Source organism: Felis catus, chromosome E2 (genome assembly GCF_018350175.1).
Source record: "Felis catus isolate Fca126 chromosome E2, F.catus_Fca126_mat1.0, whole genome shotgun sequence".
Lineage (NCBI taxonomy): Eukaryota > Metazoa > Chordata > Mammalia > Carnivora > Felidae > Felis > Felis catus.
In genome coordinates this window covers 25,538,720-25,560,208 of record NC_058382.1, presented here as the reverse complement: position 1 = coordinate 25,560,208, position 21,489 = coordinate 25,538,720, and the positions used below count along the sequence as shown (strand labels likewise).

General features: G+C 36.3%; 1 protein-coding gene across 2 annotated transcripts in view; it reads left to right on the top strand.

The window, feature by feature from the left end:
• Window positions 1-21,489, top strand: part of ITFG1 (integrin alpha FG-GAP repeat containing 1) — a 347,986-nt gene that overhangs the window by 151,720 nt on the left and 174,777 nt on the right. For both annotated transcript variants that reach the window (XM_023245671.2, XM_045047180.1), the window contains one exon: window positions 2,149-2,321. In XM_023245671.2, coding sequence (XP_023101439.2) covers window positions 2,149-2,321 — 173 coding nt within the window. The remainder of the gene's footprint in view (window positions 1-2,148; window positions 2,322-21,489) is intronic.

Below are 21,489 nucleotides of genomic sequence, written 5' to 3'. Positions count from 1 at the left end.
TCAAGGCTAATCTTGTCTTTATTTGTGGCATATAAATCAGTTTCATTCTCTCATGCTGACTTTTTACCTGTGGCTTATAGGTAAACAATTTAGAATCTGATAGTCATAGCAGAAGATTAATGTGGGAATGATAGTTTGTAACACTGAGAATTCTGCCATATTGATAGCACTAGAAAAAGAAAGCCAGTAATATAGTAGTAGAATTAATCAGCTTTGTTTTTTATCTTAGGGTGATAAATGATAGAATAACATATTGACTTTTATCGCCCTTATACGTAAGAAACCACATTTTATACTAAGACACTAAAGAAAAATCTTCAGTCAACAGTCTATAAACATTTACTATACCCATAAGTTTTATTATCCTAAAGTTTTTAAAGTTTTGAATTACTGAAAACATGAGGTCAAGTAACACCTAATAATTGGTTCATATGTATAAGTAAACACAGTAATTATAGCCTGGCTTCAAGTGACAGACTACTATGAGAATATTTTCAAATTATACAGTAATCTCTCCCTGGGAAAATAAATGCCACAGTTCTTTAGTGACTCATAAGGATGTCATATTAATAAAAAATCTTTTTACTTTTTAGACCTTAATATGTTTACCTTAATAGGAATATTTTATCCTCATTAATAATCTGTCAACCTCTTCAGAAATTTGTGATAACTTGGCACTTTGTGAAATTTCCCATCTTCTTCCAAAATAAACTATTTTTTTCAAAGTCAAGTGAATCATTAAAACATGTTGATGTTACATAATACTTTTTTCCTTCTAGGGAAGACTGAAAAGTTGATTAAAGATGTAAATAAGTTTTTTTAAACAGCTTGTTTTCTATAAATATGTTTTCTATTAGCTATTTTTTTTCTTTTTCCTTGACAAAATATGCTTTCTTTGGAAAACCTAGAAAATGTTTGGGATACCCTATGTACTAAACCCTTTCCAAGAAGCCATTTTTAGTATAGTTTGACTTGGAGACACATAAAGAGTCACCTGCTTAAAAAAAATATATTTAGTCATGTTTGTCCTACTGTCACTTCAAGCCAGCTGCACCTATTTGCATATCTTCAGAGTGTATGCCAGTATTCATGCTCTTAACTAATTATGGGCATAGTTATAATTTTAATGGTATGATTTCCACTCTTCAGATTTTAGTTTGCATTAGGTTATCAAAAGTAAAGATTAGGGCATTCAAAAAAGAAATGGATTCCCGAAAGCTGTTTTTGAAATCAACCCTATTCTCTCTGTTCTCTTCATTATAATCAATATAGAAATAAAAAATTTACTAAAAATGTAGCTTCCAGCTATTTTGGTGACAAAGCTCATCCCCCTGGGCAGGCAGAGCTTCTTCAGGGCTGGTGCTGGTGTTATTAGGAAAGCCTCAGAACTCTTGGCTCTGAAGATGGTAACTGAAGTCATCATCATGTATAAGAGGCAAAGCAGGGGAACAAGGGAGACTCCGTCATCTTCTAACTTTCTTCCTAAGCTGGTCCTCCTAAAAGGACATCAGTATTAGATGATATTACAGTTTGCTGTAATTTTTAAAAAATACTCACTTGAGATTACATTTCCACTCAACACAGGTTTAAAATAGGGGATTCAACTATCAGAATCATCATCAGTTCAAACGTCAGAGTCTGTGATTTTGTGAAAAACCTTCAAAGGCTCTATGTGCCAGTTTAAGGAAAAAATTACTAGTAATGAATTTTAAAGGGGACTTTAGTTTTCCAGAGTGTCAATTACTGTTCTTAAAAGTAAATTATAGGGGCGCCTGGGTGGTGCAGTCGGTTAAGCGTCCGACTTCAGCCAGGTCACGATCTCGCAGTCTGTGAGTTCGAGCCCCGCATCAGGCTCTGGGCTGATGGCTCGGAGCCTGGAGCCTGCTTCCGATTCTGTGTCTCCTCTCTCTCTGCCCCTCCCCTGTTCATGCTCTCTCTCTCTCTGTCCCAAAAATAAATAAAAGTTGAAAAAAAATTTTTTTTAAAAAAAAGTAAATTATAATACTCTAGCATATTGTAGAGATAAAGAAATTGAAGTAAGATGACGCTTATCTTGAGGACTTTTAATGGATCATTTGTTTTGCAAATGGTGAATTTTTTTTTCTCAAGTAACTATAAAATCTGACCTTTTCCCTCTTGATTCCATAGTGGGTTCCAGTCCTACGGGAGTTCAGCAACAAGGGCACACTCTGGGGCTTTGTGCCATTTGTGCATGAACAACGACCAACGGAAATACCAATTCCAATTACCCTTCATATTGGAGACTACAACATGGATGGCTATCCAGATGCTCTTGCCATACTGAAGAATACATCCGGAAGGTATGGAAATTAAGTGAAAAATATTGTAAAAATATCTGCACTTTGATACTTCGCTAACTGAATAGCACCTAAATATGGTAGAGTGCCTTAAATAAGGAACATGTTGAGCTTAGTTCCTGTTTCTTTACCCTGTACCTGAATTACCAATTGTTTAGAATACCTGTTGTCTTCCATAGATTTAATTTCTGTAGAACAGAGGTGAACATCTAATCTAAAATACAAAGCTCATTTTTGATTCAACAAAACTTTATTGTTAAAAGGCCAAAATTTTTTTCTTTTAATGACTGCAATTTAATAATCAATTCATTAAATATTAACTGAGCCTTATTTATGTGCAATTACACATGATCCTTACAGTTAAGAAGTTTTCCATTCTGGAGGTAGAGACAGGCTTATAAGCAAGTAATTGCAGTACAATGTATTACATTCAATAATAGAGGCATATACAAAGGACAGAATGATTGGTACCCTTTCTTTTTTGTGTTTTTTTCCTGGAAATAGTTGAATTTATTTTTTATTTTATTTCTGTATTTGAGTATAGTTGACACACAATGTTATGGTAATTTCAGGTGTACAACATAGTGATTTGACAAGTTTGTACCTTATGTTATTCTCACAATGTAGCTACCATCTGTCACAACACTATTACAAAACCACTGGCGGTATTCCTTATGCTGTGCCTTTTATTCCCATGACTTATTCATTCCATAACTAGAAGCCTTTATCTCCCAGAACCCTCCACTCATAGGCCAAAATTTTTGAAAAACAAATAACCCAGTTACATTTTCAGACTAAAAACCCTCATGATTAAGAGCTGAGCCTAGGATGAGAGTACTAATTGTATCTGTGTTGTGTAGTTGTAGTGAAGATTAAATGAGATAAAAATAAATGAAGCAGTTAGTACCTAGCACATGCAGACTTTCAGTGAGTTACCTTACTGTTGCTTGTTTATAATTGCAATGAAAATTCAAACATGATTTTATATATATATGTGTATATTTATATATATATATAATAATAGTGTATTTATCACATTATCAGTGACTTTGAGTACTGCAGCTCCTTTTTGTTTCCTTAAGTAGAGGTACCAGTAGGTAAACCAAAATAGTTAAATTTATAATTAGCCTGAGTCTTTGCAGATTCTATAAATATGATCCTTCCTAAATTTTAATACCTTATTGTTTTCTTTCTATCACAATTAATTCTCTTTCTTGGCCCTTATTGTTTCTTATCTCCTACATCATATCTATCCATAATTTTTCCTCTGTGCATTAATTCTTTTGTTGACTCTGCAATTAGTGATAATTCAGCTTCACATTTTCTACCAGGCTTATGATGCAATACTGCTTCCCTGGAAAAAATCAGATTTATTGTTGCTTTTAGCACCAAACAGTGTCATCTAGAGATCTGATTCTTAGAGAAACATATATTATTAGTGAATGTCCCTAAATATTTATAGACAATTATGGAGAATCTATACTTAAACTTTCTAAGAATTTGATTTGAAATTATAATTGCTCTAAGTTATGTTTACAGAATTTTCCAGTCATGATCATCATGCTTCATAATGCAGAGTATGTACATTCAGAACCTATGTGTGTGAGACAGATTTAATGTAACCAAATGAATCTCTGAACTCAATGTGATTATTATTCCTTTTAAAGGTATAGTGGCACGTAAAAACAAAGAAATGTAAAATTGCTTTATTCTGGACATTAATCTTATTCAAAAGAATAAGAAATTCCATCCCAAATTGATTAAGTCTGTGATTACTCATCCTTAGAGGAATATCCAAACAATTTTTGTTTTTGTCATAAAGGATTTTTTTTTATTTTTAAACTAGTGAGTTGTATTTTGTTGTTGTTTTTTTTTTTTTAACCCAGTATAGTTAAATACAGTGTTATATTAGTTTCAGGTATGCAATTCAACACTTCTATACAACACCTGGTGCTCATCACAAGTGTTCTCCTTAATCTATGTCACCTATTTCACCCACCCCCCCACCCCCCCTCCCCCCCCCACCCCCCAGTAACCATCCATTTGTTCTCTTACTTAAGAGTCTGTAGCTTGGTTTGTCTCTCTCTCTTTTATTTTCTTTGGTCATTTGTTCCATTTCTTAAATACCACTTATGAGTGAAATCATACGGTATTTGTCTTTCTCTGACTGACTTATTTCATTTAGCATTATACTCTCTAGTTCCATCCATGTTTTTGCAAATGGCAAGATTTCATTCTTTTTATGGCTGAATATTCATGTGTATATATATATTGCTATAAAAGTTTTTATTAATATTTTCTCTTTTAAACCATCAAATATTTATTTAACTTAAGTTCCTTTACCATTCAGAAATAATGATGGATGGCTAATTCAGCAGGGAACAGTATAATTCCACAGAAGACATTATGTAAGAGGCAGTCAGTCATAGACACTTGATGCTTTTATAAAGGCAACTGTTTAAAACTGGGATTTCTCTTTGGTTCTTTTGGGGTAGATGAGAATTGAAGGTTAGGTTTTAGTAAGATAGATTTTAACATCTCATTTTTCATTAAATCACTAAATGAAAAATAGCCTTATCCTTGAAAGGGAGAGTGTGTCCAGGAGAATTCAGCATAATATATTCCTTAAAACAGAAGAAGGGAAAAAGGCACCTGGGTGGCTCAGTCAGTTAAGCATTCAACTCTTGATTTCGGCTCAGGTCATGATCTCATGCTTTGTGTGATCAAGCCCTGTGTTGGGCTCTGTGCTGACAGCATGGAGCCTGCTTGGAATTCTCTCTCTCCTTCTTTCTCTGCCTCTGCTTCCCACTCTCAAATTAAATAAACAGACTTTTAAAAAAGGGGTTGGGGAGATATATTGTGCATGATAATTCTTTCCTGTGTGAATTTACTTTTATCTAAAAAGCATTTTATAATTTTTAACTGCCATCAAGATTGGTGTGTTGCTGAAAATTAGTGCAGGGTGATGGTTCTAATTTGAAGGGTTGCTACCTGGAGAATTCGGTCTCTTTTTTTTTTTTTTTTTTTTTTTGCAGTTTTTAAAAATGAGGTAGACATTATGCAGAAAGAATAAAATCCACAACATGTAATTCATGAAGAGAAATTCTGAAACCATAGTTTGTTAACTTGTGTGTTTTTGTTTTGAGAAGAAAGTTGTTTAGATTTGTTTTTTTCTCTTATACAAAAGGCCTAATTTATCATGAGTTAATCTTTAAAATCATGGCACATGAAAAACTTCTCTATTAGTGACATTTTATAGAAGCAGCCTGGTCTGAGATCAGTCATTTTACATGTATGCCACCACTGACTGAAAACCCTGTTTTTTTCCGTTGTCTATCCCATTGATACTCAGTTGCCCTTAGTTTGTCATATTCTATGTATAGTCATGTCGTAATTCTCTGAATTTTCATTTTATTGAGAGAAGAAAGGAAAACTTAAAATGACATTGTTGTGCCAGAGACAGAGGCACTGCTGGGCACCATTGCTGCATTGCTTACTAAACCCCAGGTTACACATGCCCCAGCCAGAAACATCCCCATAGCTCCACCCTGCTAAGCCTGGCCAGCAGGCATGCCCCAGCCTAGCACTCCTTCAGCCCAACCTACTAAACCCAACTGGTACTCTTACACAGCCTGCCCCCACTAAATCTGATTAGCAGATATGCCTGGCCTGACATAACTCCTGGGACCACCCCACCAAAGTTGGCGAGTAGGCTTACCTCCGTCTGCACTTTCACACAGTCCCACCAAAGCCAGGGCATGTGCATAGTCCATATAGGTAATGCCTCTTGAACACCTGACTCTGGTAGCCAGGGAAGCTTGCCTCATGGGACTAAAACAATGGGAGAGACAGTTTTTGGCAGGCTGCCACCTCCAGGGCTCTGCACAGACAGTAGACTGAAACACACTACTACTCTTCCTACCACTTAGTAGCTGTTTCTCCTAATACATAGAAACAAGCACAGGGATTCAAGCAAATGAGGAAACAGATGAGTGGAAAAATAAAATAAAACCCAAAAAAAAACCTTATTAAAATGGAGATAAGTAATTTGCCTGATAAAGTAATGTTTACATAGATGTTCACCAATCTCAGAAGAATGGATGAACACAAAGAGAACTTCAACAAAGAGACAGAGAAAATATGAGGAAGTACCAAACAAATCAAAATAGTCAATGAAAGCAACTTTTAAGCAAAAAATAAAAATAAGCCTAAAACAAAATAGAGCTTAAATATAAAAACAAAATATTTCTAGTAAGTGTTTAATAAATTATTTAAATGTTTATTCATTTTTTGAGAGTGAGAGGCACACACAGAGTGCAAGCGGGGAGGGACAGAGAGGGAGACATAGAATCCCAAGCAGTCTCCAGGCTCTGAGCTTTTAGCACAGAGCTGGAAGTAGGGCTTGAACTCAAGAACTTCAAGATCATGACCTGAGCTGAAGCCGAACGCTTAACCTACTGAGCCACACAGGTGATCCTCTAATAATAAGTGTTTTTTAAGACTAAATATTTCCTATGTACTTGACTTCAGACCACATATTTTGATAATTGGTGCTTTCACCGTTCTTTTGTTTGTTTAATTATAAGTTTCCACTAACCTAAGAGTTATTTTTAAAAGCTTTCCTGAATGTTCACATAAATATGTTTGGGGAGTTGTTTTGTATTGTTTTGAGGTTTGGATCTATATTTTTATTGTTTCTTCTTAAAGTTGCTGCATTGCATACAGAATTGTGTCTTGTGCAACACGTTTTAAAATTTGTTAAGATTTTCTAGTACTTTGATAGCCTGATGAATGATTATTTGAAATATCATTCATGTTAAGAACGTTATTTAAATCGGGGCGCCTGGGTGGCTAGTAGGTTAAATGTCCAACTTCAGCTCAGGTCATGATCTCACGGTTTGCGAGTTCGAGCCCCGCGTTGGGCTCTGTGCTGACAGCTCAGAGCCTGGAGCCTGCTTCAGATTCTGTATCTCCCTCTCTCTCTCTCTGCCCCTCCCCCACTCATGCTCTGTCTCTCTCTCTCTCTCTCTCTCTCTCTCTCTCTCTCTCTCTCTCAAAAATAAACATTTAAAAAAATTTTTAAAAAAATAATGTTATTTAAATCTTCTATATACTCTTACATATTTTTCTTTACTTTTAAAAGTACGTTAATCCTTCACTAGGATTAACAATCTTTTTTGTTTTTTTTTTTGGTTTTTTTTTTTATTTTTTTAAACTTACATACAAATTAGTTAGCATATAGTGCAACAGTGATTTCAGGAGTAGATTCCTTAGTGCCCCTTACCCATTTCACCCATCCCCCCTCCCACAACCCCTCCAGTAGCCCTCAGTTTGTTCTCCATATTTATGAGTCTCTTCTGTATAGTCCCCCTCCCTGTTTTTATATTATTTTTGTTTTCCTTCCCTTATGTTCATCTGTTTTGTCTCTTAAAGGCCTCATATGAGTGAAGTCATGTGATTTTGTCTTTCTCTGACTAATTTCGCTTAGCATAATACCCTCCAGTTCATCCACGTAGTTGCAAATGGCACGGTTTCATTCTTTTTGATTGCCGAGTAATACTCCATCGTATACATATATACCACATCTTCTTTATCCATTCATCCATCGATGGACATTTGGGCTCTTTCCATACTTTGGCTGTCGTTGATAGTGCTGCTATAAACATGGAGGTGCACGTGTCCCTTCAAAACAGCACACCTGTATCCTGTGGATAAATGCCTAGTAGTACAATTGCTGGGTCTAGGGTAGTTCTATTTTTAGTTTTTTGAGGAACCTCCATACTGTTTTCCAGAGTGGCTGCACCAGCTTGCATTCCCACCAACAATGCAAAAGACATCCTCTTTCTCCGCATCCTCGCCAACATCTGTTGTTGCCTGAGTTGTTAATGTTAGCCATTCTGACACGTATATGGTGGTATCTCATTGTGGTTTGGCTTGTATTTCCTGATGATGACTGATGTGGAGCATTTTTTCATGTTTTGGTTGGCCATCTGAATGTCTTCTTTGGAAAATTGTCTATTCATGTCTTTTGCCCTTTTCTTCACTGGATTATTTGTTTTTTGGGTGTGGAGTTTGGTAAGCTCTTTATAGATTTTGGATGCTAATCCTTTATCTGATATGTCGTTTGCAAATATCTTCTCCCATTCTGTCAGTTGCCTTTTAGTTTTGCTGATTGTTTCCTTCACTGTGCAGAAGCTTTTTATTTTGATGAGGTCCCAGTAGTTCATTTTTGGGATTAACAATCTTAACAATCATAATTAACAGTTGTCAGCTTCTCAGTTTTTCATTTGAAAAATGCAGCTTTGATTATTAGGTGCATAAGGCTTTTTGCATATTTTGTCTTCCTCACTTCTTATATAATCATGAAATACAGGGATATTTCCTTTTAATTTCTTTTTACTTTGATTTCTTTTTTGTAATATCAAATTTACATTCTATTTCTTTTCCTAAGCATTTACCACGCATATATTTCTATCCCTTTATTTTCAATTTTTATGTGCCAAAATATCACATAAGGAAAAAATTTACATTTGATAAAATGCAAAAACCTTAAATGTATAATTGGATGAGTTTTGATAACATTTGATAACTAGTACTCCAATTAAAATACAAAAACATTTTCATCACCCCAGAAAATCTCTCATGCTTCCCTTCTGGTTAATCCCCAGCCTCATAGGTAACCAGTGTTTTGATTTCCAGCAAGATAAGTTGGCTTTGCCTGTTCTTGAACCACAGAATACTGCAGAGAGTGTTTACAAATGACCTAAGAAAAAATGTAGAGAGAAAATATTCATGCATCATAGTACTCAATATTGCTAGAAAGTCAGTTCTTTTCACCTAGATCTATAGATTGAATGCAATTCTCATCAAATTCCCGACAAGCTTTTTTAAAAAATGTATACACTCATTCTAATAGTTATGTGAAAAAAAATAGATTAGCTAGATTAAAAAATTAAAATTAAAAGCTAGATTAGCCAAAATTTTCTTGACAATAATAACAAAGATGGAGGACTCATGCCACTTTTAAGACTTGCTATGAAGCTCTGGTAATCAAGACCTTGTGTGTTTACATAATAGATACTTACAGAGATCAGTGGAACATAAAAGAGAGTCTAGAAATAGAGCTATACATATTATAATAAACTGACTTTTTTGCATAGATGCCAAGGCAGTTCATTGAGGAATGTACATGAAAGGCCAATAAATATATGAGAAAATGTTCTACAAGTTACCAATGGGTAATTAGAGAAATAAAATTAAACCCATTATATATTTTTCACACCCATTAGAATGGTTGCAGTTAAAACTACCAATAACATGGGGGTGCTTGGGTGGCTCAGTCACTTCAGCATCTGGCTCTTGATTTTGGCTCAGGTCATGATCCCAGAGTCATGGAATCAAGCCCTACCTTGGGCTTTGTGCTGGGTGTGGAGTCTTTTTAAGATTCTCACTCTCTCTTTCCTTCCCCTCCCCTGCCCCTCTCCCCTGTTAGTGGGCACACTCTCTTTCTCTGTCTCTCTAAAATAAAAACAAAAAACAAAAACTACCAATAACACCAAATGTTGGTGAGAATATAGAACATCTGAAACTCTCATATATTTTTTGATAGGAATGCAAAATTGAACATTAATTTTGAAAACCTCTGACAGTTTCTAATGACCTTAAACACCTATCTTTCCTACAATACAGTAATTCTATTCCTAGGTACTTATGCAAGAGAAATGAAAACTTAAGTTTACCAAAAGACTTACAAAAATTGTTCATGGTATATTTATTTATAATAGCATCAAATTGGAAGCAAATCAAAAATACATTAACAAGAAAATAGATAAATAATTGATGGCATACTTATACAACTTAATGATATCTATAATAAAAAAGAATAAATTACTGAAGAAGCAACATGAATGAATCTTAAAAATCTTAGGTGAAATAAAAAAGGGAATATATGATGGAATGGGAATTTTTTAAAACTATTATTCTCTGTCTTTTAATAGTAGAATATAATCCATTTCAAGAAATACAATTTAGTGGATAAAACCTAGATTTAGTTTCTGGCTCTACTGTTTATTGGCTGTGTGATCATGGCAGCTACCGACCTGTGTTTTAATTTTAATATGTGTTAACGAGAATAATAATAGTACCTATGTCATGAGGTTACTGTGAGGATCAAATGAGTTAACATATGCAAAGGACTTAAGAACACTTCATGGTACAATGTAAGTTCTATGTGTATCTGTTATTTTAATTATTTAATAATATTATGTGGTCACACATGTTTGCTTTATTTCTGCCATTTTATGTTTTGTATTCATTATGGTTTTTCTTGTTTTTTTCCCCTTCTTTTCTCTCTTCTGCTGGATCATTTAAATATTTCTTCTTTTATAGTTCCTAACATGGTTTATATATTATAAATTTTATTTCTGTTGTAGTGGTTATACTTTAATGTTTAGTATATATTTTTAAATTTTATTTTTAAATGAACTACTAAAGACACATTAATACTTACAGAACTTATAGCACACATTCAGTTCTCTCTTTCCCCACTCCACTCACTCCCCATTCAGTGATATCATCACCATTTATTTACTTATTTTAACATTTGTTGCTATAATTATTTACACTTGGCTGTAAAGTTTAGTAGTTTCTTTGAGCACCATTGAACATGGTGTGGTCCATTCTTTCTATGATTCATGTATTATTTTTCTAGATATGTTATCAAATAATTCTATCAAAAGAGTATACAGAGTCTTTCTGACTTTCCATGTCTGAAAACTTATTTTCCTCTAGCTGGAATGCTAACTTAGAAGAGTATAGGATTCTGGCGTTAAAATCATTTTATTTTATATAAATAAACAACATTTATTTAATTTAACAATTAAATTCCAGTTCTTAATTTTGCTAGTGAAAAGTCTGTTGTTAATCTGATTGTTGTCAAATTGACTAACATACAGTGTGTAAAGTGTGCTCTTGGTTTTTGGGATAGATTCCGGTGGTTCATCACTTACATATAATACCCAGTGCTCATCCCAAAGTGCCCTCCTCAATGTCCAAAACCCATTTTGCCCTCTCCCCAATCCCCACATCCACCCTCAGTTTGTTCTCTTTATTTAAGTGTCTCTTATGGTTTGCCTCCCTCCCTCTCTGTAACTATTTTTCCCCTACCATTCCCCCATAATCTTCTGTTAAGTTTCTCAAGATCCATATGAGTGAAGACATATCTGTCTTTTTCTGCCTGATTTATTTCAATTAGCATAATACCTTCCAGTTCCCTCCAAGTTGCTGCAAATGTCAGTATTTCATTCTTTCTCATTGCCAAGTAGTATTCCATTGTATATATAAACCACATCTTTATCCATTCATCAGTTGATAGACATTTGGGCTCTTTCAATTTGGCTATTGTTGAAAGTGCTGCTGTAAACACTGGGGTACATGTGCCTCTGTGAATCAGCACTCCTGTATCCTTTGCATAAATTGCTAGTAGTGCTATGGCTTGGTCTAGAGTAGTTCTATTTTTAATTTTTTTAGGAACCTCCACACTGTTCTCTAGAGCAGCTGTACCAGTTTGCATTCCCACCAAAAGTGCAAGAGGGTTCCCGTTTCTCCACATCCACGCCAGCATCTGTTGTTTCCTCAGTTGTTAATTTTCACCACTTTGACCAGTGTGAGGTGGTATCTCAGTTTTGATTTGGTTTTGATTTGTATTTTCTTGACGATGAGTGACGTTGAGCATCATTCATGTGTCTGTTGGCCATCTGGATGTCTTCTTTGGAAAAGTTTCTTTTCATGTCTTCTTCCCATTTCTTCACTGGATTATTCGTTTTTCGGGTGTGGAGTTGGTGAGTTCTTTCTAGATTTTGGATACTAATCCTTTATCCGATAGGACATTTGCAAATATCTTTTCCCATTCTGTCGGTTGCCTTTTAGTTTTGTTGATTGTTTCCTTTGCAGTGCAGAAGGTTTTTATCTTGATGAGGTCCCAATAGTTCATTTTTGCTTTTAATTCCCTTGCCTTTGGAGATGTGTCGAGCAAGAAATTGCTGCAGCTGAGGTCAAAGAGATTGTTCCCTGCTTTCTCCTCTAGGGTTTTCGTGGTTTCCTGTCTCACATTTAGGTCTTTCCTCCAGTTTGAGTTTATTTTTTGTGTATGGTATAAAAAAGTGGTCTAGCTTCATTTTTCAGCATGTTGCTATCCAGTTGTCTCAGCACCATTTGCTAAAGAGACTTTTTTCCATTGGATGCTCTTTCCTGCTTTATCAAAGATTAGTTGGCCATACATTTGTGGGTCCATTTCTGTGTTCTTTGTGCTGTTCCTTGATCTCTGTGTCTGTTTTCGTGCCAGTACTGTATGGTCTTGGTGATTAGCCTTTGTAGTAGAGGCAAAAGTCTGGGATTGTGATGCCTCCCACTTTGGTTTTCTTTTTCAATATTACTTTGGCTATTTAGGGACTTTTGTGGTTCCATACAAATTTTAGGATTTTTCTTCTAGCTTTGGGACAATTTTGATTGGGATTGCATTTAATGTGTAGATTGCTTTGGGTAGTATTGACATTTTAACAATATTTATTCTTCCAACCCATAAGCATAGAATGTTTTTTTCCATTTCTTTGTTTCGTCTTCAATTTCCTTCATAAGTTTTCTATACTTTTCAACATATACATCTTTTATATCTTTGGTTAGGTTTATTGCTAGGTATTTTATGCTTCTTGGTACAATTGTAAATGGAATCGGTTTCTTTTTTAATTTTTTTTAATGTTTATTTATTTTTGAGAGAGACACACACAGAGTGTGAGCAGGGGAGTTGCAGAGAGAGAGGGAAACACAGAATCTGAAGCAGGCTTCAGACTCTGAGCTGTCAGCACAGAGCCCGATGTGGGGCTCAAACCCACGAGCTGTGAGATCATGACCTCAACCAACAGCCACCTAGCCGCCCTGGGATCAGTTTCTTGATTTCTCTTTCTGTTGCCTCATTTTTGGTGTATAAAAATGCAACCAATTTCTGTACATTGATTTTGTACCCTGTGACATTGCTGAATTCAGGTAGTAGTTCTAGCAGCCTTTTGGTGGAGTCTTATGGGTTTTCCAGGAGTATCATGTCATCTGCAAAAAGTGAAAGTTTTACTTCTTCTTTGCCAATTTTGATACCTTTTATTTCATTTTGTTCTCTGATTGCTGATGCTAGGACTTCCAACACTATGTTAAATAACAGTGGTGAGAGTGGACATCCCTGTCATGTTCCTGATCTCAGGGGGAAAGCTCTCAGTTTTTCCCCATTGAAGATGATATTAACTGTGGACTTTTCATATATGGCTTTTATGGTGTTTAGATATGTTCCTTCTATCCTAGCATTCTTGAGGGCTTTTATTAAGAAATGATGCTGTGTTTTGTCAGATGCTTTTTCTGCATCTGTTGACAGGATCATATGGTCCTTATCCTTTCTTTTAGTAATGTGTTGTATCACACTGATGGATTTGTGAATATTGAACCAGCCCTGCAGCCCAGGAATGAATCCAACTTGATCATAGTGAATAATTCTTTTTATATGCTGTTCAATTTGATTTGCCTAGTATCTTGTTAAGAATTATTACATCCATGTTCATCAGGGATATTGGCCTGTAATTCTCCTTTTTTGTGGGTCTCTGTCTGGTTTGGGAACCAAGGTAATGCTGGTTTCATAGGATGAGTCCAGTAGTTTTCCTTCCATTTCTATTTTTTGGAACAGCTTGAGAAGGATAGGTATTATCTCTGCTTTAAATGTCTGGTAGAATTTCCCAGGGAAGCCATCTGACTCAGGACTCTTATTTGTTGGGAGATTTTTGATAACTGATTCAATTTCTTCTGTGGTTATGGGTCTCTTCAAATTTTCTATTTCTTCCCATTTAAGTTTTGGTAGTGTGTGGGTATCTAGGAATTTGTCCATTTCTTCCAGATTTTCCAGCTTGTTGGCACATAATTTTTCATAGTATTCTGATAATTGCTTATATGTCATAGTGATTGGTTGTGATAAGTCCATTTTCATTCGTGATCTTATCTATTTGGGTCCTCTGTCTTTTCTTTTTAAGAAGTCGGCTAGGAGTTCATCAATTTTGTTTATTTCTTAAAAAAAAAAAACAGCTCTTAGTTTCATTGATCTGTTCTGTTTTTGTTTTGTTTTGTATTGTTTGGATTCTATATTGTTTATTTCTGCTCTGATCTTATTATTTCTCTTCTGCTGGCCTTGCAGTTTCTTTGCTGTTGTACTTTTAGTTCCTTTAGTTGTGCTGTTAGATTTTGTACTTGGGATTTTTCTTGTTTCTTGAGATAGGCCTGAATTGCAATGTATTTTCCTCTTAGGACTGCTTTTGCTGCATCCCAAAGGGTTTGGACTGTTGTGTTTTCATTTTCATTTGTTTCCATACATTTTTTTATTTCTCCTCTAATTGCCTGGTTGACCCTTTCATTCTTTAGTAGGATGTTCTTTAAACTCCATGCGTTTGGAGGTTTTCTAAACTTTTTCCTGTGGTTGATTTCAAGTTTCATAGTATTATGATCTGAAAATGTGCATGGTATGATCTCAATTCTTTTACATTTATTGAGGGCTGTTTTATGACCCAGTATGTGATCTATCTTGGAGAATTTTCCATGCGCACTTGAGAAGAATGTGTATTCTGCTTTAGGATGAAAAGTTCTGAATATACCTGTCAAGTCCATCTGGTCCACTGTATTATTCAGGGCCATTGTTTCTTTATTCGTTGTCTGTCTAGATGATCTGTCCATTGTTGTAAGTGGAGTATTAAAGTCCCCTGCAGTTACCACATTCTTACCAATAAGATTGCTTATGTTTGTGATTGTTTTATATATTTGGGTGCTGCTGAATTAGGTGCATAAACATTTATAATTGTGAGCTTTTCTTGATGGATAGACCCCGTAATTATGGTATAATGTCCTTCTTCGTCTCTTGTTACAACCTTCGGTTTAAAATCTAGTTTGTCTGATATAAGTATGGCTATTTCAGCTTTCTTTTGACTTTCATTAACATGATAGATGGTTCTTCATCCCCTCACTTTCAATCTGAAGGTATCCTCAGGTCTAAAATGAGTCCCTTGTAGACAACAAATAGATAGGTCTTGTTTTTTTTATCCATTTTGGTACCCTGTGTCTTTTGATTGGAGCATTTAGTCCATTTACATTCAGTGTTATTATTGAAAGACATGGATTTAGAGTCATTGTGTTATCTGTAGGTTTCATGCTTATAGTGATGTCTGTGGTCCTTTGTGGTCTTTGCAACATTCCACTCACAGAGTCCCCCTTAGGATCTCTTGTAAGGCTGGTTTAGTGGAGATGAACTCCTTCAGTTTTTGTTTGGGAAAACCTTTATCTCTCCTTCTATTCTGAATGAGAGGCTTGCTGGATAAAGGATTCTTGGCTGCATATTTTTCCTGTTTATCACATTGAATATTTCCTGCCACTCCCTTCTGGCCTGCCAAGTTTCAGTAGATAGGTCTGCTACTACCCGTATGTGTCTGTTCTTGTAGGTTAAGGCCCATTTGTTCCTAGCTGCTTCCAGAATTCTCTCTTTATCTTTGTAATGTGCCAGTTTCACTATGATGTGTCGATTCAGGTTACATCTGAAGGGAGTTCTCTGTGCCTCCTGGATTTCAAGGTCTGTTTCCTTCCCTAGATCAGGGAAGTTCTCAGCTATGATTTGTTCAAGCACACCCTCCACCCCTTTCTTCTTCTGGAACTCCTATGATATGGATATTATTACGTTTCATTGAATCACTTAGTTCTCTATTTCTCCCCTTGTAATCCAAAATTTTTTTTCTCACTTTTTCTCAGCTTCATCTTTTTCCATGATTTTATCTTGTATTTCACTTACTCTCTCCTCTGCCTCTTCAGTCCTAGCTGTCACCACCTCTAGTTTATTTTGCACTCATTTACAGCATTTTTTTAATTCATCATGACTATTTTTTAGTCCCTTGATCTCTGCAGCAATAGATTATCTGCTGTCTTCTATGCTTTTTTCAAGCCCAGTGATTAATCTCATGACTATTATTCTAAATTCTTGTTCAGTTATATAGTTTATATCTGTTTCGGTCAATTCTTTGGTTGTCATTTTTTCCTGGAATTTCTTTTGAGAATTCTTCTGCTTCATCATTTTAGCTAGTTTTCTGTTCCTTATGTGTTTTGAAAGCTTGTTATGTGTCCTGCACCTGTGAGCACTACTATATTAAAGAGGGGTCATGTACTGTCCAGGGCTAGGCCCTTCAGGAGGTAGTTTTCTTGGAAGGTATTACTTGCTCTCTGTTGTTGTTACTCTGGTTGGTTTGTCTCCCTACTCATAGTGATGTTTTGGACCCTCCACCAGGTGTGCTTTGATTTGTTGGCTAAAGTAGCCCTGGAAAAGAAAAAAAAAAAACCAAAAACACACCAGCTACAGCAAAACAACAGGGTGGGGGCGTTGTTGATGGAAGAGGCCTTATCCCATACAAAGAGAGAAATGACGGGGGGGGGGGGGGGGGGGATTGACCAGGCAGAGAGGCACAGAAACTACATGGCTTAATCCTGAGTATGAGAGAGAGAGAGAGGGGAAAATAAGGAAGGAGATACGGAACAGGTATAAACAGAATAAATAAGTCTGCCTTAACAAACCAACAACCAGAATAACTAGACTAGAGGAGGGAAGAAATAAGGAGAAAAGGAAGAAAATATAAATATAAATATAAATATATAAAATAAGAATTGTCCAAGAATTAAATCAGGCAGTGCAAAACCACTGGGTGCCTTGGAACCGGTGACAGCGCTGGTCTGGAGGAGGGTTTATCTGGTTCATCACTGTCAATCCTGCTGCAGTTACCAGGCGTGGAGGGGCGTGGTTTGGTGTAAGCAGATCCCGCCTCCCCTGTGGGCCTGCTCTGTTCCATGAAGCCCCACCTTGGTGATAAGGAGAAAAATGGCGACACCTCAGTCTCCTCCATGGACCCGGTGTCCCAAACCACTTTGTTCAGGAAGTCCTCATAGTGTGGCAGGTGCGAACGAGGTGATTTGTCCTGCTCCCGCTGACTCCCAGCCTCCCTGGCACTTGGCTGGGATTTAAACCTCCATGTCTTACAGAGTCCCACTCCATGCGCCCCGGTTCTAGGGAAGAGCCGCCCTGTGCCGCCTCACAGTGCGGCATGCACGGTTTGTCCCGCTCCGCCGACTCCCAACTCGCCTCTCTGGTGCTCAGCTGGGATTTAAATCCCAGTGTCTTAAAGGGTCCCACTCTGTGTACCCCAGTTCTGTGTAAGTGCCACTCCGCATCTCTGGGTTATGGCCTCTGGCTGGCGGGCATAGGCAGTCTTTGTCCTTTGAACAGTTATATACCTTCTTCCCATAGCACTCCAGGGAGGGGCTTGTTTTTTCCCACTTCAGACTGTGCCTCTGAACTACTTACCAAGCCTGGGGCTGGCTCCCTTCTTCTCCAGGTGCATGAACAGGGCAGCCGGCCCCAGTGTGGAGAAAGCCCGGCAGTTAGAGATTGGATCTTTGTCCATCCTGGTTCATGGTTTTTCTCTTGTCCAGATACAGTCCTACGCTTCCACAGCCTCTCATTCTCTTCCCGTTGTCTCTCCGCAGAAGGGGATCCTTCCCATCCATGCCTACACGGCCCGTTTTAGCTCTCCCAATTCAGAATCATGCACCTATGGTCTGCCAGGTTGTCCCCGTGGGCCCCTGGAGATGTGTTTGCCATTCTGTAGCCCAGACTCTTGGAATTCAACGTCTTTTTGGCCTCAACACTGCTGTGTTTGAGGTACTTGGGAACTTCAGTTCCCTGTGCTTATCCGCCATGTTGGATTTGTCTCCGTGTTAAATTTCTTTTTGTGACTTGTATCTTTTCTTTGAATCTCTTGACTCTTTCTTGTTTGCGTGTTCATTTTTTTCTTAAGCATTTGTTAGAACAAATGCACGAACTTCTAGATCCGTCTTTTGTTGTTCATCTCATCCCCTCACATTTTCATGTGCTGAGTTCTAGAAAAATATCTGGCTCAATTCACTACCTTCATTACAGAAATGAATGGGACAGAATTTTAGTTTTCATTAATACAGATTATTAATCACCACTATGAAAATAACTCAAAGTATGACTGACAGTGGATAAGGAGCATCATTTTTATAAGTTTTTTATATGAATAGGGCAACACGGATCATTAATTTCAAAGAGTAGTAGATAATGTATGAATGTATATAGTAGTCTTTCAAGACAGACTGTGTTGATAATTTTATTATTTACACAGGATTACTACCAAGATAAATTCAATAAGTAATTCAATATAACTGATGAGTACATTGCTAACTTTGTTTTTGCATAAAATTATACTGTTATAGAGTAAGTTAAGCTTTCTAACTATTGAATCAGCATATATACAATTAACTTTTATAAATGGTCGGGAGGTGCTAGGAATAATGTACTTAAATCCATTTTATTTCATTTAAATCAGCTTGCTTACTAGAAAAGTAGCCACAGTTTCATGACCTCTAAGGAACAGTTACAGTGTCCTTCAAAAGAGCAGTAACATGGAAGATTTTTATCTCCTATTTTTGTAATTCTTACCAGCTATATCAGTTAGACTCATGGCAGTAGAAACTGGCAGTACGGAATCCATTTCTCAGGATGACAGAACGGAAAATGCCTCTCCTATTAGTCCATGAATAAGACAGGTCTTACATTCAGACTTCTCTGTTATGTATGTACTTGCAGTCAGATATATTAATAAAAGAAGAAATAAAATATACACTTCTTTCACTACATTATATATCACATAAGCTTAAAAGAAAAGTTTAATTCTAAATGCAGCTTACAAGAGAAAGACAAAATCATAGACTTTGGATTCCAGTTTAAATGTTAGTGGTGCCACTTAGGAGTTCTGTTTCCATCAGCAAGGTATTTATCTTATCTATCTCCAAATCTATAAAATAAGTATGGTTTTACCTCCCTTACAAATTTCTTGTGAGGATTGTATGAAATACCACTCCATCCCCCCTTCCCTCTCAAGCTTACCTTACTAAGAAGCCTGTATTTAAATTAGACTGTTTAAAGCACCATCAGGCACTTTGGTGGCTCAGTTGGTGAAGTGTCCGACTCTTGATTTCGGCTCAGGGCATGATCTCACAGTTCATGAGTTCAAGCCCTGCCTCAGTCTCCATGCTGACAGGGCAGAGCCTGCCTGGGATTTTCACTCTCTCTCCCTCTCCTTCTCCTCCACTGCACGTGCACTTTCTCTCTCTCTCTCTCTCTCTCTCTCTCTCTCTCTCAAAATGAATGAATAAATAAGCCTTTAAATATATATATATATGTGTGTATATATGTTTGTTTGTTTTTAACTAGACTGTCAATAACATGAATGTTGACTTTAGTTCCACAAGGCCTATAACAGCTAAGTAACCTCTGATCTATAAACCCCACAGGGATTTATATTGTCAGGCAAAGAACTGATGGCTAATTTTGAATGATAACAACTCCTAAACCCAAATTTATGTGTTAGAAATTTAAAATATGTAAGTTAAAACATATCAATCTAAGCATATAATGTAATATTATTTTCAAATCTAAGTGGTTTAGTCAGAATCTTTCAAAAGACGGCATATTTATGTAGAAAACAGCAGTCTCAAAATTATCTCTCACAAGTTGAATGTTTTAACTAAAGGTAGAATTGTTTCTTCTATTGACTTTAAAAAGTAACTTAAAAATTTCCAAGTCTTTCCAGATCTTCCATATGCAGGCTTTTTTCCACAAGGCTGATAGATTAAATGCTACAGTGGGTCACTGTTTTCAGTATTATTACACATTAATTAAAACAAAAAAAAAGTCTATGGTAGCAAGATCCTTTTTGTGTAAATCTATCACCCTTTCTCATTTTCTTCATGAACAAATAGAAAGGGACAGTCATAAAGAATATGTAACAAAAATATATATTAGCACTGCTACCCATTGTCTTTGTATCTTTGACATTAAATTAAATCTAAATAGAATTTTTTAAAGCTGGGCTGTTTTTATTTACAGAGGGGAGGCTTGATTCAGACTTTTCATCCTCAGTATCCACAATATGCAAACATACCAAATGTAGACCAGGCAGCAAAGCAGCAGGGCACACAGGATGAGAATTAGATGTGATGAAAACATTTATCTTAGCATCCGGACTTTGGGTCATCATTTCCTCATCTGTGAAATGAAGCAAATACTTGTGCTGTGTTACAGAGAAGTTGTCTAAACAAGATAATATGTGGGGCGCCTGGGTGGCTTGGTCGGTTAAGCGTCCGACTTCGGCTCAGGTCATGATCTCACGGTCCCTGAGTTCGAGCCCCGCGTCGGGCTCTGTGCTGACAGCTCAGAGCCTGGAGCCTGTTTCAGATTCTGTGTCTCCCTCTCTCTCTGCCCCTCCCCTGCTCATGCTCTGTCTCTCTGTGTCTCAAGAATAAATAAACGTTAAAAAAATTTAAAAAAAATAAATAAATAAACAAGATAATATGTATGCAAAAGAAAACTACAAAATGCTTTATTAAGTTAAATCTTTATTTTAATGTTTAATTTCTTGGTAACGGTTTTTTTCTACTCTAAGCAAGTATTTACAGTGCTTTAATTCATAACATTTAGAGATTGCAGTCTTGAACATTGGGGTATAATCTCCTTTAGTTATATATTAGGCATTCACATTGCTAAAAAAATAATAATAATAATAATAAAACCAAATAAGATAGATCATGGCTAAAGAAGAGGTCTATTCCTTGGTAATACTTCTATTAATTGAAATATTTGGGAGATATGCAGACTTTTTACAAGAAAAATTCAGATTTCTTTACTCTTGTAAATATGAACACAAGTTTTGACTCTAATGTTTCTGTTAATAAAAAAAACTAATACAAATTTTGACTCTAACACTTCTGTTAATAGTAAAATTCCTATGTGTGTGTGTGTGTGTGTGTGTGTATTTACTTATTTATTTACATTTATTTATTTTTGAGAGAGCACGAGCAGGGGAGGGACAGAGAGAGAAGGAGACACAGAATCTGAAGCAGGCTTCAGGCTCTTGAGCAAGAGTTCAGCACAGAGCCCGACGCAGGGCTCAAACCCACAAACCGTGAGATCATGACCTGAGCCAAAGTTGGACACTTAACCGACTGAGCCACCCAGGCATTCCTGTTAATAGTAAAA